Source organism: Gekko japonicus, unplaced genomic scaffold (genome assembly GCF_001447785.1).
Source record: "Gekko japonicus isolate JY-2015 unplaced genomic scaffold, Gekko_japonicus_V1.1 scaffold244, whole genome shotgun sequence".
In the NCBI taxonomy this organism is placed as follows: domain Eukaryota; kingdom Metazoa; phylum Chordata; class Lepidosauria; order Squamata; family Gekkonidae; genus Gekko; species Gekko japonicus.
The window spans coordinates 742,244-758,126 of NW_015165838.1; the positions used below are offsets into that span (position 1 = coordinate 742,244).

Sequence of the window (15,883 nt, forward strand, 5' to 3'; positions counted from 1 at the left end):
GGGTCTCCCAGAGTTTAGTCTGACATTCTTAAACATTATACCACATTAGCTCTTTATTACCAATAGATATATTTAAAGGTAAAGGTAAAGGTTCCCTTGCTCGAAAGCCAGTCGAATCCAACTCTAGGGTTGCGGTGCTCATCTCCGTTTCAAAGCCAAAGAGCCAGCACTGTCCGAAGATGTTTCCGTGGTCATGTGGCCAGCATGACTAAACACCAAGGCGCACGGAACGCTGTTACCTTCCCACCGAAGTGGTACCTATTTATCTACTTGCAATTTCTTGCTTTCGAACTGCTAGGTTGGCAGGAGCTGGAACTAGAGACAGGAGCTCACGCCGTCTTGCGGCTCCCGCATCTTGAACTGCTGAACTACTGACCTTCCACAGCCTGCAGTTCAGCGTCTTAACCACTTGAGCCACCGCAGCTCCTAATAGATATATTTACTGCTAGCTTAACTAGCTAAGAGTGGTAGCAGTGTGCTGTCTCCTTGCTTTTAGTAGGACTGAGCTGACCAGCTGATACACAGGGTAATATGGTAGCTGGCACTCCCAACAGCTACAGGAGCAAGAGAAACAAGCTGCTAAAGTTACTTCTGGTCCCAATAATGGCTTAAAAGGGATATAGTTGCATCTCCCCCAGCCGCTTAACATTAGACAGGTGTAATTTTAAATTTCGAATATCTCTTGGCTTCATTTACAAACCTATGCTGTAATATATTGCTAAAGCTGACCACAGAAGACACACAGTGGTAACATTTTCATTTTTAAAAAATGAACTGTTTTCACATTTTTCATATATATGTTCAATTGAGTTTATTCCCAAGTAAGTGTACATAACACAATAAAAAATTAGAATGCTGGAGACCCAGGTTCAAATCTCCACTTTGCCATGTAAGTAAAATGCTCATGGCATATTTGTATAATGTGATTAGACAACTGCATAGGTCATAGGTCTGTCATAGCCAGGATTTGCATAGAGAAGATTGCAGGCGTCATCAATATAATTTTCAGTTTTTAAACAAGGAAGAGCAAGGCTTGGAAGGACTGAGATCTTGGAGCGTCTCACTGCCAACCAGAATATACAGTAACAGGTTATTCAAGTACCAGCTCTCCTGTGCAAGCACACTTCTTCAGACACAATGCAAACCGTTCTGCTGCTTCAGACCAACACGTCCGCTACCGACCTGAATCTAGCAAAACAATGAGTTTGCTTTATCCCTAAATTACAGCTATTGCAAATCTACCTTTGTTACTTGTTGACTATAGTTGAATTTTACACCATCACGTCTCAGTTTGCACTTCGTGGCTCTTTAATAGTGCTGTTTACAACGTTTTTTCTTTCTAACCTCATTGTTTTTAAATTTCCACAATACCCCGGCTTATTCTTCCTTCATACACTTAATTTTTTTTTGCCGTTCGCAAATTTTCTGTTGTTTTTTGCTGTTCTAGAATTATTGCTAGATCTACAGTAACCTTTACAATCCTGCATTATTTATTGAGACTTTCGAAACCGCTGCTTAACTATATGGGGCACAGATATGCAACCACAAACCGTCTGTTAGCATGTGCAAAGTGTTTCTACCGTGAACAACCTTCCTTCCCTCTCAAACTATAAAAGTTTCCGGGACAAAACGCTCGAACTTTTCTCATAAAAATGTATTTCTCCATCCTAGTCCCTGGCGGGTATCAGAGGCCGACGGATAACGCCGAAGGTCCTCCCAGGCTTTTTACAAACGACCTTACTCCGCCTCCTGAGGCGGGGCGGGGGCGGGAGGTGGGGAGAAGCGAAGGATTCGACAAGCCTACTTGACTGACGGGGACGCTTCGAGGAAACACCGAGTTCCTATTGGCCTGCTGATTTGGACAGACAAGTTTGGCCTTGGAAAGCAAAAAGCCAGACGCGAAGAGCGGCCGTCGCCCTGGGAGACGGAGGAGGGAGAAGCCGGAAGCGAGTGTTAAAGGCGGCGGGCGGGGCCGGGTGAGGTTCATTTGGACGGCTGGCGGTGCTGACGGAAGGGGGGCTGTGTGGCGGCGGGCGGAGGAGACGGACCGTCATGGGCTGCTTCTTCTCGAAAAGAAGAAAACAGGCCAAAGAGCCGCAGCTCGGTGCCGAGAGCGGGGACCGGAATGGGGCCGGCGACCCGGGAGCCGAGAAGCAGCCGCAGTACAGTTGGGACCAGCGAGCCAAGGTACACCGCCCACCCTTTTCTCTGGAGCCCTGAGCTCTCTTCCCCTTTCCCTCCTGCCTCTGCCTCTCCTCGCCTGGCTTCTTCGCACCCCCTCTTCTGCGGATGGCAGCCGGCGCTTGTCTTTGAATCTCCAGGTTCGGCCTGCTTCGAGCCTCTGGTGGTCTGGGGAGGAGGCTCCGTGGTCATCTTTCCCCTACTCAGGGAAGCGTCTGGGTTTAGCGGCGGGGTTAGCTATCCCTCAGCACCCTGCATTCTCAGAAGGAGGGGAGAGAGGAATCAAAAGTGCTTCATTTTCTCCGAGTATTTTCCAGCTCATGGGCGGGTTCCCCCTCTCCCCCTTTCTGATTTCCACCAGTGACCTGGGGACGCGGAGCCGAGGCTTGGTACAGGTTAGGCACTTAACGTAGTGTAAACAACATAGGGGTGTGTGGGGTGTTGAATCGCTTGCTAAATCATTGATGGGTTTACTTTCTGCCCCTTTCAGGGACTTCTGAGCCTAGTGAGATTTCTACATTTGCTTTGCACTCATCTTCTACTCTCTCTCTCTCTCTCTCTCTCTCCGCTCTCTCTCTCTCTCTCTCTCTCTCTCTCTCTCTCTCTCTCGTTCAATGTGTCTTCAGCACTTTCTCCCACTTATCTAAAGGGGGAGGGGAAATCCCCACTGTTTTACCCCTTTCTTCCATCATGTTGAGGAGTCGAGATATTCGTCTGTTAAAACAATTTTGTGGCACTTTAGGTACTAAGTGTACGGTAGTCTTTGAGATGCCACAGAACTTGCTGTGTTCTCTTCCAACAGGCAAACAGAACTGTCCCTCTGTGAAAGTTAATCTGTGATGGTGGTGGTAGTTCTAGTAGTTACAGCTATCTGAATGTGAGCTCCCAGACTAGTTGTTCTGAGGATCAAATGGAGGAAGGGAGAAAAATGTAAGCCACTTTTCAGTCCCCATCAGGAAGAAAGGTGGGATGTAGCTGAAGGAAATATATAAATATACATGTATTTGTGTATCTCTTTTATCATAAGAGTTCTAAGCTCCCTTGGTGGCTGTTGTAAGGGTGGAGAGGTGGGATACAAATTCTGTAAATAAAATAAATGAGACTATAAACTAGTGCTTGCCCTTGTGTTTGATGTAAGTCATAACTGTATGTTATTAATTCTTTTTCTCTAGTCATCCCTTGTGTCTAGGGGATGAGGTTGCCGTGCTCGCAGTGGCAAAGGCTGCTGTCATTCCCGCAGGGATCTTTGTTTGTTGGTAACCAGCACTGCGTTCCCCACAACTCTATGCAAGAAGATTGTCTAAACTTTTTTCTTCTTGCCCCAGAGGTCTTTTGTTTTAGCCTTCAGGGCATTGAACACTTGAGGAAATGTGTCAGTATGGTACACTTGAATCATGCTAAGATCTTGCGCTCTTTCTTTGCTGATTTCAACTTAGAGAACTTCCATATAACCTTGGACTCATTTCCTCTTGTGATGATAAACTTCCTTAATAGTAGGAAGATGGTGTATTGATTTATTTATGTCACTGAAGCTAGTAGTACTGTGGAGTTTGACTAATTGCATATGATGGGCTATAAGATCTTGCTTGAAAGGAGACACTATTTTGTGAAGAATGAATTGCCAAACAGACGAATTAACAAATGCACTCCAGTACCATAAACTATAGGGTGACAGTACCAAGGGAGTGATAGAACTGGGACTAAAGTTGCAGTGTTTAGGGTTGAACAGAAGGCAGTGTAGAAATGTCCTAGATAAATAATAAATAATAGGCAATCAAAGAACTCATAAAGCTGAGGCTCTGGTTGGATGTTAGTAGATGCTTGTTCTGTGACACACTTGGATAATATCATTTATTGTCTTTAGTATCATGTTAAATAGTGGAAATCAAGGCAGTGGAATGCCAGAGGTTTGAATACTGAAGGACTGCATCCTATGGAGAATCATTAATGGTGCCATATGTGCTGTGAAAATTGGATGGGCTTTGTTGTCAACTTGTGTGCCGTTTTGGAACTTTTCAATTTTGGAAGAGTTCTTTGGCTTGCGATAAAGGCTTCAGCTGAAACGAGGAACATCAGGCACCTTTTCCCGTAGTATGTATCGTTGACCAATGGATTTGATATAAAAGTGTAATAAATAGTCACATATTTTAATATACTATATTTAATTGATGATAATTGTATAGTTCAGTTTCGTAACTTTGTGTAAGCCTTCATACACATTGGACTTGGAAGGGTGGCTGACTTTATTTGCTTTGATTTTTTTTAATGCAAAAATTCTTAAATGTTTTAAGAACGTTCAAATAAAAATCTACCCATACATGAATGACTTCTTAATTTTTTAAATGAATATATACAGAATGCAGATCTTTTATTGAGTAATACATACCAAATATGTATGATACAGAGCCTGTCGATTCAGCAAGATAGATGAATTATGTATAAAAGCATATTAATTTGTAATTCAATGAGACAAACAGAATACAAATAAATCACCAGCTCACTAAATTATTATAGTTCAGGTCATTCATTCTCAGTGACATACAAAATTGAAAAACATGTGTTCTTAGCATTATCTCATCTTAAATTGTACAACAAATCTCCTTTCTACTACGGTTTACTAGATAAACAATTATTTATAACAGCGTAGAACCAATGGTCATTTGTAAAATAGATACAACTTTATTAAAAGATATGAAGTTCTGTCTTTGGGGTTCTCATTTTTATCTGTTTAGTAATCCTCAGGGGGGGGTGTTAAAAGATAGTGACACACCTTAAACTGCTGCATGGAAGTTAGAATCTAGTTCTGTCTTGTCCAAGACTGGATTCACTATGTAGACTCTCAGAAAAAGCTTTATGGACCAAGAATCTTTTAAAAAGATACAGCCTACTTTTCTCCCTCAATGGGACCACAAAGTAACCTCACAACAGCAATCTTATGAGGTAGATTAGGCAGACTGACTGGCCTGACAAGGGATTCAGACATGGATCTCCTGAATGCTAGTGGAAGCACTGCACCACATTGGCTCTTTTTAGGTACTGGAGTCACTAGCTGATTGTTCTCTCCGCACTATCTAAAAAAAAGTTCCCTCTCTTCAGTGTCTGTAATACCTTATATACCTTAATACCTTAGTATACAGTATGGTAAAGTTCAGCCAGACTGGAAAAACTGTGTGCCCCTCATCTAAAAATTGAAGTATTTGAGCTGGAAATCTGCATAATTTTTAAGGCAAAACATTAAAAAAAATTCGTTTTGAATTAACTTTGTTTTATCTACCTCAGTTGTTGTGCAGGCTGTTAGAAGTGTATTTTGAACTCCAGTGTTTGGTGATAGGATATGCAGGTGCAGTATGATTATTTGGATTTATAATTTGGTTTATAATTGGTTTCCCTTCAAAGAGAAGGGAAAACTAGCCTAATTCAGTTCTGTAAATTAGGTAGTTGCAAATTATATTCTTTTAGGTTTTGTAGTTAACCTCATCCAGCTTCCCTCATCTAGCATCTAAAGCCTTCAAGTGGATTACATCAAGCCATGGGTTTAATGTATTCTAAAACTGATGGCTGGGGTGGGGGAGGATTGGCATTAAGATTAAGGAAACTGCTTGATAAGGGATGGAGTGCTCAGGAGGACTCATAAATGAGTCCTATGACCTTTTACATCCTAAAATGTATTGTGAGTGACATAAGCTTAAGTAGATGTCCTCTTCTCCATTTTAGGTTTCTCCATGGAACATGTGTTCCAAGAGTTTTTGAATGAATAAAAAGAACTTTAACAATGTTAGCTGTGCCCACACATTTAAATTACAAATGCAAAGTATAAAGTGGTGTTTTCTCCTATTTAAAGAAGTGTATATTAAAAAATGGGCATACAGAGATACAGAAGGTGTTCATCAGTTTTGCTAGTGTAGTATTCTGTGAATTTTATATTTAAGACAGTCATTTTTAATAAGCAGATATTGGTGGTCTTCTGTTTTTGAAATCAGAATCCTATTCATGTATTGCTCTATATTATCTGTGTTCCTTACAGCTTTGACCTGTGTCTTAATTCCACTATACAGCAATAATGTTCTTTCTTGCAGCATTTTTTGCCTTTTCTGTAGATGAAATGTGCACACTTGACAATAACCAGCATATTCATATGTATAATTTCACTTTCTTTGTAGTTCTTAGTTCCCCTTGAATTTAGCTCAATATGGAGAAGTCCATAAATGTTTCATGTTTCTGTTTCAAAGCTTTTAGAGCATACATACTTTCTACAAGTAAGACAGTAAAGGAATCTACAAAGCTATCAAATTCAGTTCATACAGATTCTGAATATTTTAAACTGTACATTTAGATTTTAAATTGGAAAAGTGAGTTGTATACACAACAAAGATTCAAGTGGATGATCCTATTGAAACCTGCTCGTACTTGAATTACCTATTTCAGTGGGATTTAGTAGCAGAAACTCTCTAGATTACACTAATAAAAATTACAGGTGGGACTTTAACAAGACACAGCCTTCAATATACACACCATGTATTAGCTCTCTCCAGATGTTACTGCATCCAGTTAACAGAGCATGGGGGGAGAATACATTAGCTTACAAGAGGCTTTCAGTCACAAGCCATAGGCTAGCAATAAGCTGTTTTGGCAGTCAAACCAGGCTATTATGTAGAATTCTGTGGAGAACGCTCAGCTAATTGGACTCAATATTTTTAAAGGGCCACTTAAAATCAAGAAATACCCATCTGTTTAGGAAAATATACTGAAATTATGCAAGACTAAGTCAGCAAGAACTGGGTTCTTTGCCCCCCATTGTAATGTTTTCAGTGCACAAAGAATGGTGTAGTGTAAAAATGTTATTATCATTTTTGATGCAAGTTTGGAAGAAAGTTGTTCTTTCTTTCTGGAGGAAATTAGTAAAGCTTATCGTATTAGAGGAAGTTAAGTGGGATTTCGGTAGTGTTTCAACTGCATTGTTGAAGTTGCCAAATCTAAGAGAAAAGGGAAGCCAAGAAGCTGGCCGTTTGGCATAGAACCCACATGAAATTGCCCTATACTGAATCAAGGTCAGTGTTGTCCATGCAAACTGGCTGCAGCTCTCCAGGGTCTCAGGTCTTTCACATCACCTACTGCCTGGTTGTTTTAACTGGAGATGCTGGGGATTGAATCTCGAACCTTCTGCATGCTAACCAGAGGCTCCTCCCCTCACAGCTATAGATGACTGTTCTCTTATATTTCTGTTTCTAGCACATTTGCAAATGTAGCCCTGATCTCTTCCAATTTCATGTTCTGAGACTCTTTAGTATAAATTGTGACAACTTCTAGCCTGTATTATTGTTAATTAATTCTTGAATTTCAGGTGGTTTTATTATTATTTGAATATTTTGGATTTTGTAAGTAAGTCAAAAAATAAAAATGCCATAGTATTCCATCAAGAAAATAAAAAGCAAATAGGCAATGTTTACTTGGGAATTCTTAATTTGGTTCTATAAGGATATGTTGGCTAGAACTTACTATGTTTAATCCATTCTACCGTGCATCCTCTCTCTGTTACCTTAGTCTGTAACAGCATCAGCCTCTAACAAAGAACCCTAGCAGCCTACAGTATCTGTCTTAAAATTTTCTGAGCACAATGTCACTCCCTAAACAATAATCCTTCCTCCCATCTGTGTTTACAGTTAACTCAGATACTTGATGTACATAATTTGTAAACCTTAAATACAAAAGTATAATTTGTTCTAGTCTGATAATGTTCTTGTCCATCATTGAACAGGGACTACTGAAAGTCTCCATGTGTTTTTGTTTACACCGTATTTCGTGAAACCATTTATTATAATTGGATGTTTTGCTCAAACACTTGTGTAAACTGCCAAGAAGAATCGGTCCAGTTATAAGCATCTTTTATTTTGTATCATCTTTGGAGATGAGCAGAATAGCCACCTATGCCTGTATAATAGATTTGGATTAGGGTAGAGCATTTAACCAGTCAAGAACAATTTGAGTTTTTGACCCATTGAGAATGAGTTTGTCAGCCCTGACCTGGATAGTCCAGGCAAGATTTCGTCCGATTTCGTCGGATCTTGGAAACTAAGCAGGGCCAATCCTGGCAAGTATTTGGATGGGAGACCTCCAAAGAATACCAGGGCTGGGAGGTGGAGGCAAGCTATCAAGCCACTCCTCTGAACATCCTCCATGCACCAGTAGGAGTTGTCAGAGATTGCCATGACTTCCAGGCACGGGTGCGTGCGCGCACACACAAATACCAAAAAAGAATGAGTTTGTCATGTATTTTTAGTGTTTGCTTAATCAAACAAAGCAGGAAGGAAAGGATGCTGTAACAGGTTTGATACTTACAGTAATTAATAGGCTGGAAAGTGTGGAGTTGGAATTTCTATTGGATTAGGTTAAAAATATTTTTGTCAATTGTGCAAGGTAAACTGTTCACTCCAATGTGCCCATCCCACATGGTCGTGTAACTAGCCTAACTTTGTCTGTTTATAATTAGCCTAATTTTGTCTGTTGGGTCTAAAATATATAGGTCCTGCTACATGATATTGTGTCTCTTTTCCAGATCGATCCAAAAGACTATATGTTTTCTGGACTCAAGAATGAAACAGTAGGACGTTTACCTGGGAAAGTTGCAGGTCAACAGTTTGTTATTCAGGACTGTGAGAATTGCAATATCTACATCTTTGACCACTCAGCTACAATCACTATTGATGACTGTACAGGCTGCCGGATCTTTTTAGGACCTGTAAAAGGCAGTGTGTTTTTCCGTGACTGCAAGGACTGTAAATGTATAGTGGCTTGCCAACAGTTTCGTACAAGGGACTGCAGGAAGATGGAGGTGTTTTTGTGCTGTGCCACCCAGCCCATTATTGAATCCTCTACAGGTATGAAGTTTGGGTGTTTCCAGTACTACTATCCAGAGCTGGCTTTGCAGCTGAAAGATGCTGGTCTGAGCATCTTCAACAACACATGGAGCAATATCCATGACTTCACGCCAGACTTAGGAGAGAACAATTGGGGCCTTCTGCTGGAGGATGCTCTAGCTCAGGATGCAGTACCACTTCCAACAGCTGAAGAACTGAAGGCTGTGAGAATTTCAACTGATGCCAGCAAGAGCATAATTCCTATAACACGGGGGCGACGTCCAAAGTGCAGTGAGGAGTCTTGCCTGGTAGTGTTCTTTGCTGGGGATTATACAACTGCAAATGCAAGGAAATTGATTGATGAGGTAAGAAGCACTTTGCTGTGTCTCACCCTGCATCTTCAGATGTATGTCTGGAAATTTTAGGAACTTTCTAGAGACCGTTACAACGATGAAGCTTATTAGCTTCCAGATCACTGCTGAGTAATCACACTTCATATGGCCAAGCTACACAATGCCACTGTATACTATTTTGGCCATGCTTTACAAGGTACAATTTATAAAGCAGCGAGAGAAACTCTCTAGGCAGGCATTCAGGAACTCTAATTTCAGAAAAGTGTATTGTGGGCCATTTATTGTATTCCTTGTTGCTCTTGGGGGAAATATAGCTTGCTATAAGGAGAACGGGGAAATATTGCTTGCTATAAGGAGAATAGGGAAGTGGTTGTAGAACATGATGGGGAAGAAGCAGCTGCACCTTTGACCACCAGACTTTAATTCAGTCACATTTAGCTTCTGAGGCTTCATCAAAATTGGTGTTCAATTTTATTTTAAGGACTTGCGATCTGTATTTAACTCAACCTGTATTTCTCAGTATTGCAGATGCTATAGTATAACACATGGTATTTTGGATAATTTCAGATGATGGAATAAGTTCTTCATTACTTGCAAAAGTAATGGCTAATCAGACTGCAAGAATGCTGTATTTTTAGTATGCATTGCACTATATGTTGCTTGCATTGAGGGTACTATATAAAAATCATCAGCATTGACCTGATTCTTACTACAACTGTATGAAAATTGATTGTTTTAACTAGGTAATTAAATTTGCTTTGTATAAAACTTTATCGGGTCTCATATATGTAGAGAAAGTTTAAGTGGGTTACATTGATTATAATGCAGACTGCTCCATTAATGGCCAGTCGCTCTCACTAACTGAAACACTTCCATCTTCCCAGTACAGGGACTGGGTATCTCAATCACATTGAAGCCTTATTCATGCTTGCTTCATATATTCCCATTTTCAAGTGTGGCTTATCCTTTTGAGTATGCTATGTGAATAAGAGATTCAGAAGACTGAGGTGCTAATTCTAGTGGGAGCACAGCATTAAAAATCAAGGAAGAAGCTGACTTCAACATTGGAAACACGATTTGTATTTGCCTATCATTTTGGACTGCTGCTTCTAAGAATGTAAAGAATGTAAATATTAAAAAATATTCAGCAATTCTAATTCTGGTTTAAATTCAACAGATGACTGGAAAAGGCTTCTGCTTGGTACAGACTAAAGAAGTTCCAATGAAAACTGATGATGCACAAAGAGTATTCCAGCAAAAAGCATCCGAATTTATTCCTTTACTTGAAAAAGGTATGACAGTTCTTGCTGTGTACTACAGTACTTTTCTGTTCTAATCTTCTGTTTACCTAAAATCTACTTAGCGGCCATTTGTAAGGTGAAAGGTTATACAAAAGTTAATGGAATGTCATAATGCACATAAGCTCTCATAAAACTCAAATTTGGCCCATTGTACTTAGAGAATCTCAACAATTTTTGTTGGGATTTGGCTTGGATCTTATGGTGATGTTTTATGATTGAATGGCTCTTCTGCCTGTGGAGGCTGAAAGGGAGATTTTCACCATTTCCTCCTGCTTCAGGCTCCCAGTTTGTTCCCTGCAGTGTTCCTTTGGTCCACTGAACTGTAGGAGCACAATTGGGGGATGGGGCATGGAAAAATACAATAAGAGGCAGGAGGGGAAGTTGCCTTTTTCTAATGTTGCTGTTCATGCTCATTTGCTTCATATGGCTTCTGTTCTGTAGCTTGCACAGTGAAGTTTTGTATTTCGCGTCCCCCCATACAGTATTGACAGGACCACAGAGAGAAGTATTTGAGGGAAAGCCAATTGCTTTTCCTTCTCTTTTACTATTTGGGAAATACTGGCTTACAAATATCTATATGTTTTTTAAAGCTGAAAATGTAATGTTTAATATCTGAGAACTTCTGATCAGGAATTATTTTGCTTAGATTATTCATGGTTTCATGAAAACCCTGTCCAGAATTGTTGGGATAGTTGTTGCACAAGAATAAATACATTAGAGAGCGGAGTAGGTTTGGGGAGGACAGGCCCTCATGTAGGCAGGGGATGAGGGAGGGAGAAGAATGCAGGTCCTTTTGAGCCAATATATATTTCTACTAGTGCTGGGGGGGGGAGGGGTGTTAATTTGTAAGGAAATGTGGTTGCTTTACTTCCTCTTTTGCTTTTGTGAAAAGTTTGCTTCCTGCAAGTCTTGCCTTGTTCATAAGCATGGTTTAACATCTGAATAATTAAACAATTGCTACTGACCACTGTCTCTTTCACTGATCAAGCTTATGGATAAATTGTTTAGAAAAGGTGGAAAGAATATGTTTTTGCTTTCTTAAAGCTGAGCCTTCTAGAAATCTGTACTTGGAAGCATTGTTTCCTGTATTTCTAGTTAGCAAATTTCTGTTCCCTTTGCATTGTTACTTACCTTCACTAACTAATCCTTTTCCTGGTACTGCTTTCTGGTAGACTTTTCTGGGGGAGGGGAAGAAGCCTCCTCACCCTGGGCCTGCTGCAGTTTAAGTGCAGGCAGCAGCTAGAATGTCTGAGCTACTGCCATCACATTCCTTTTCTGCCATTTGGAACAGCTGTAAAGGAGAGAGAAACTGGAAGCTATACTTGGTCCTGCAGACTGAAAGAGGAGGAGCTCTGACCTCTGGGACTGTCATCTGTTGCCAGGATCTCCTGGTAGACAGGAGTGGGTGGGAGCTCTATTGCAGAACAGAGGAAAATATTGCATGAAAGCACAATTGTGCCTGGAGAAGTCCTCAGTGAGAGGGAGGGCAAACTAATGTTTTGCATTATTTTTTGTGAGTTGTCATGGAGACCCACACAACTGGAAAGGCAGACAATACTTTTAATCTGAATGTTGCTGTATTAATACTTCCAATAGGAAGACAGCTATATCACTGAGACTTTTAAAAAGTACTATCTTGCACTTCTGTTTAGAATACTATTGTAGTCCATAGCTATGAAGGATGGGATACAATGCAGAGCAGCAGTGGAGGGCAGTGGTTAGAGTATCACGCTCAGATGTGGGAGGACTAGGTTCAAATCATGATTCTACCATGAAGCTCGCTGGGTGACTTATGTTGCTGTGCGTCTCTTTCACCCAACTTAATTTGTCCCATCGGGTGGTTGTGAGAGTAAAACTAGGTGAACTGTATACTGCCTTGAATTCCTTGAAAGGAAGGAGGGATAAACATGAAGAAATGAAAAATAAATAAGTATACTAAAGGCAGTAGTTGAACAGATATCCTATTAAACACACTGTAATTCTGTCTTAGGTTCAGTTATTGCTCTGGAGTTCAATGGAGATGGTTCCATAGCAGCCTGTCAAGACATTGTTGCGAAGGTCTTCACTAGTACTAAGGTGAGTGATAGTGTGGATTCCTCATGTCCCTAAAGGACACATATTGCTTTAGAGGTTGCAGAGTTCCACAGTTCTCTTCTGAATTATGCTAGCTCACAAGAACTTTATCTTGAATTCTATTTTCTGTTTCAGATTTTCAGTGGTATACAAAATAATAGGTGCTTGCATTAAATAATAACCTTGTTTTTAGCCTCCATTCTCCAAGATCTCCAAAGACCAACCTTATCAGAAATGGGAACTCTTCTTGATGTTTATGTTCATAATAAAACACTTGGCACTTTAAAATTACATACTCAGTGACTTGACAGTAGTATTACAGTTGTTTGCAAAAGCTTTTTTGAGACAGCAGTAGTTATTTCAGAAGTAATCTTGGTAGTACAGTGCTCCTGTGTTTGCACTATCAACATAACAGGGAATAAGCGCCTTCAGTTTCAGTTACACTATTTACGCTGTAATTAAACATTTTGTTTAAGATTTTCTTTTTTATATATTTTATGCTATTTTATGAAGACATCATCTTGGATAAAGTTATTGGAAGCTTGTTTTGATTTCTAGTTGAAATAACTTGAACTTGCTTTCCAGTTGTAGTGGCAGGGTGATTTCTTCTTTAATGGTATGCATTTCTTTGACAATAAAAAGGAGTATGGAATTATGCTGTCTTATAGATAGCTTATTAGACATGACTGCTGTGGTTAGCAATATAACATTTCCCCCCTTTTTATTCTAAAACAGGTTTTTGTATCTGAAGATAAGGCATCTGCTTCCAGAGAGGTAGACAGCTTCTATAACTTTGCTGACATGCAGATGGGAATGTGAAATAAATGTGACACAGAAATGTTACTCACAGGTGATCCCATTGACAGTTGAGATACATTTAGGTTTGTATAGCTGTCTGCATTGATAGTCAGATATTCAATAGTAAATTACTTGCCTTTACAAAAAGTAAATTACTTGCCATTCCACAAACACCATCTTTTTATAAAGTAATATTAAGTAGAATTTCAATATTCATCTCTTATAATGTATATAATGTGATGGCACCTAAAGTTCTCCTGCCAGTTTTTTCTGACATCGGAAAGGTTGTACATATGAACATTAGTCTTGGTGAAAGTTCAGATGCATTCAACTGATTTGCAACTTTTGAATAGGTAAAACAAAAACTTGCCATTGTGTGTAACGTGCTTTCACTGAAAATGAGTACAGTCATGCCAAAGTTAAACTCTTCCTGATTGCAGTGGGAAAGATTTAAGCAAGTTTCCAACTGATTTTAATGTGACTTGGCTTGATTGTATTTTGTGAGCAGTGGAGCTGATAAAAGCTCGTTGCTTGAATGTTTTCCTCTGAAGTCCCAGGTTCCACAACTTCTCAGCATGTAGCAACTTGGTGGTTCATATACTCTGGAAATATGAGCAGTTCATGTGAGGGGTGCAGATGCATGAGACAAGTGTTTTTGCTTCTTATGCAAGCAAAAAGTGGAGACTTGTAGCTCGCTCTGCTGGTAGTGTTACGTCCTGCTCTGAGGGTAGACTGGGATATCTTTGAGGGTAGACTGGGATATCCAAAAGAAGCAGGACTTAATGGGAGAAAATTTCGCTTCTGATTTCTGCCTGCTATAAAATCCACAGTGGAAGATAACAAGTCTGTATCTTCCTGAAAATCTAGGGAGGGGGGTATTGATGTCATTTTATTATTTTTGCCACCTGTGAACAGTAAGAGGTCTTGAAATTCTAAAAGAAGGAACATTTGTAGGACTTCAAGGAAGTGGTGGTAACAAAGTGGTGGTCATTGAGACACAATTATAAGCATAAAAGCTATGGAGATAGATCCTAAAGCTCTGTGAAGAGAGCAAGTTGGTGAAAGGATTGTATTGCCTTCCACCTCCTCACTATACAGGTCACAGAACAGCTCATGAGAGAGGTGAAAGGGGTTTTGCCAAATCCCTATTCTGGCCGCTGTGCCGTACATCTTGTCCTCTGAAGCTCAGGAGTTGCATTCTGGGGGCATAGGGGGCTGCAGTATGAACAGGTATGTGGCAAAAAGTCTCTCCTGCAAGCAAATCCGTTAAGATCTGTCTCACATTTCCCAGCCATGCTGAATCATAATGGAAACTATCATTTTGCCTACTTGGAGCATAGCATTTTAGCCCTGTGAAGTTCTAAACAAAACTCTGTTAGGATACTGCTGCTGTGATCACCGGGGAGAACATAGAGGTCTACGTTCAAACATGACAAGCATGTTTCCCACAGGTCCTTCGGGGAGCTAATCCAGCAGTTTACTCTGCAATTGTACAAATCCAGATGAAAAATTTACTAGTATCTTTGACCTGTAATTTTGCATGTCTTGGACAACCATGACCTCTACTGTGCCACTAGAGAGCTAGAAAATCATTTGGCCAGGGACCTGTTTAATGTGTCATTTCCCTATTATAAAATCAGTCACTTAACTTCTCCAGAGCCATTGACACTTCATGTTGTAATTTGTTTCTTTGTCGTTGTTCAGTCGCACAGTCGAGTCAGACTCTTTGCAACCCCATGGACCAGATCACGCCAGGCCCTCCTGTCTTCCGCCGTCCTCTGAAGTTGGCTCAATTTCATGTTCGTTGCATCTATGACACTGTCTAACCATCTCATCCTTTGCCGTCCCCGTCTTCTTTGACCTTCAATCTTTCCCAGCATCAAGGTCTTCTCCAGTGAGTGCTCCCTTCTCATTTGGTGGCCAAAGTATTTGAGCTTCAGTTTCATTATCTGGCCTTCCAGGGAACAGTCAGGGTTGATTACTTTTAGGATTGACTGATTCGATCTTCTTGCAGTCCAAGGGACTCTCAAGAGTCTTCTCCAGCACCATAGTTCAAAAGAATCTATTCTTCGACGGTGATCTTGGATCCCAGGAACATGAAGTCTGTCACTACTTCCACGACTTCCCCTTCTATTTGCCAAGGAGTGATGGGGCCGGATGCCATAATCTTAGTTTTTTTTATGTTGAGCTTCAAGCCCACTTTTGCGCTCTCCTCTTTTACCAGGAGCAAGAGGCTCTTTAGGTTTCTGCGTTGTTGTAATTCTGTTTCTGATATTGTAATGAATGTACTTTTGTGGAGCCTTTAAGGGACCACTATTCTCAA

General features: G+C 40.3%; 1 protein-coding gene across 1 annotated transcript; it reads left to right on the top strand.

Moving 5' to 3' along the window:
- The first annotated feature begins 2,004 nt into the window (after positions 1-2,004).
- Positions 2,005-14,462, top strand: RP2 (retinitis pigmentosa 2 (X-linked recessive)). The gene is made up of 5 exons (XM_015410983.1): positions 2,005-2,187; positions 8,735-9,400; positions 10,566-10,680; positions 12,680-12,765; positions 13,498-14,462. Exons 1-5 carry the CDS (start codon positions 2,053-2,055, stop codon positions 13,579-13,581), a joined length of 1,086 nt encoding a protein of 361 aa, XP_015266469.1. The 5' UTR covers positions 2,005-2,052; the 3' UTR covers positions 13,582-14,462.
- The last annotated feature ends 1,421 nt before the right edge of the window (positions 14,463-15,883 follow it).

What these genes read in the sequence shown, in the direction of transcription:
- RP2 (XM_015410983.1), top strand. Translation starts at nt 2,053, where the DNA reads ATGGGCTGCTTCTTCTCGAAAAGAAGAAAACAGGCCAAAGAGCCGCAG. An exon ending in GTTGGGACCAGCGAGCCAAG is followed by an intron (nt 2,188 to 8,734) that starts GTACACCGCCCA and finishes TCTCTTTTCCAG; the next exon opens with ATCGATCCAAAAGACTATAT. An exon ending in TATTCCTTTACTTGAAAAAG is followed by an intron (nt 10,681 to 12,679) that starts GTATGACAGTTC and finishes ATTCTGTCTTAG; the next exon opens with GTTCAGTTATTGCTCTGGAG.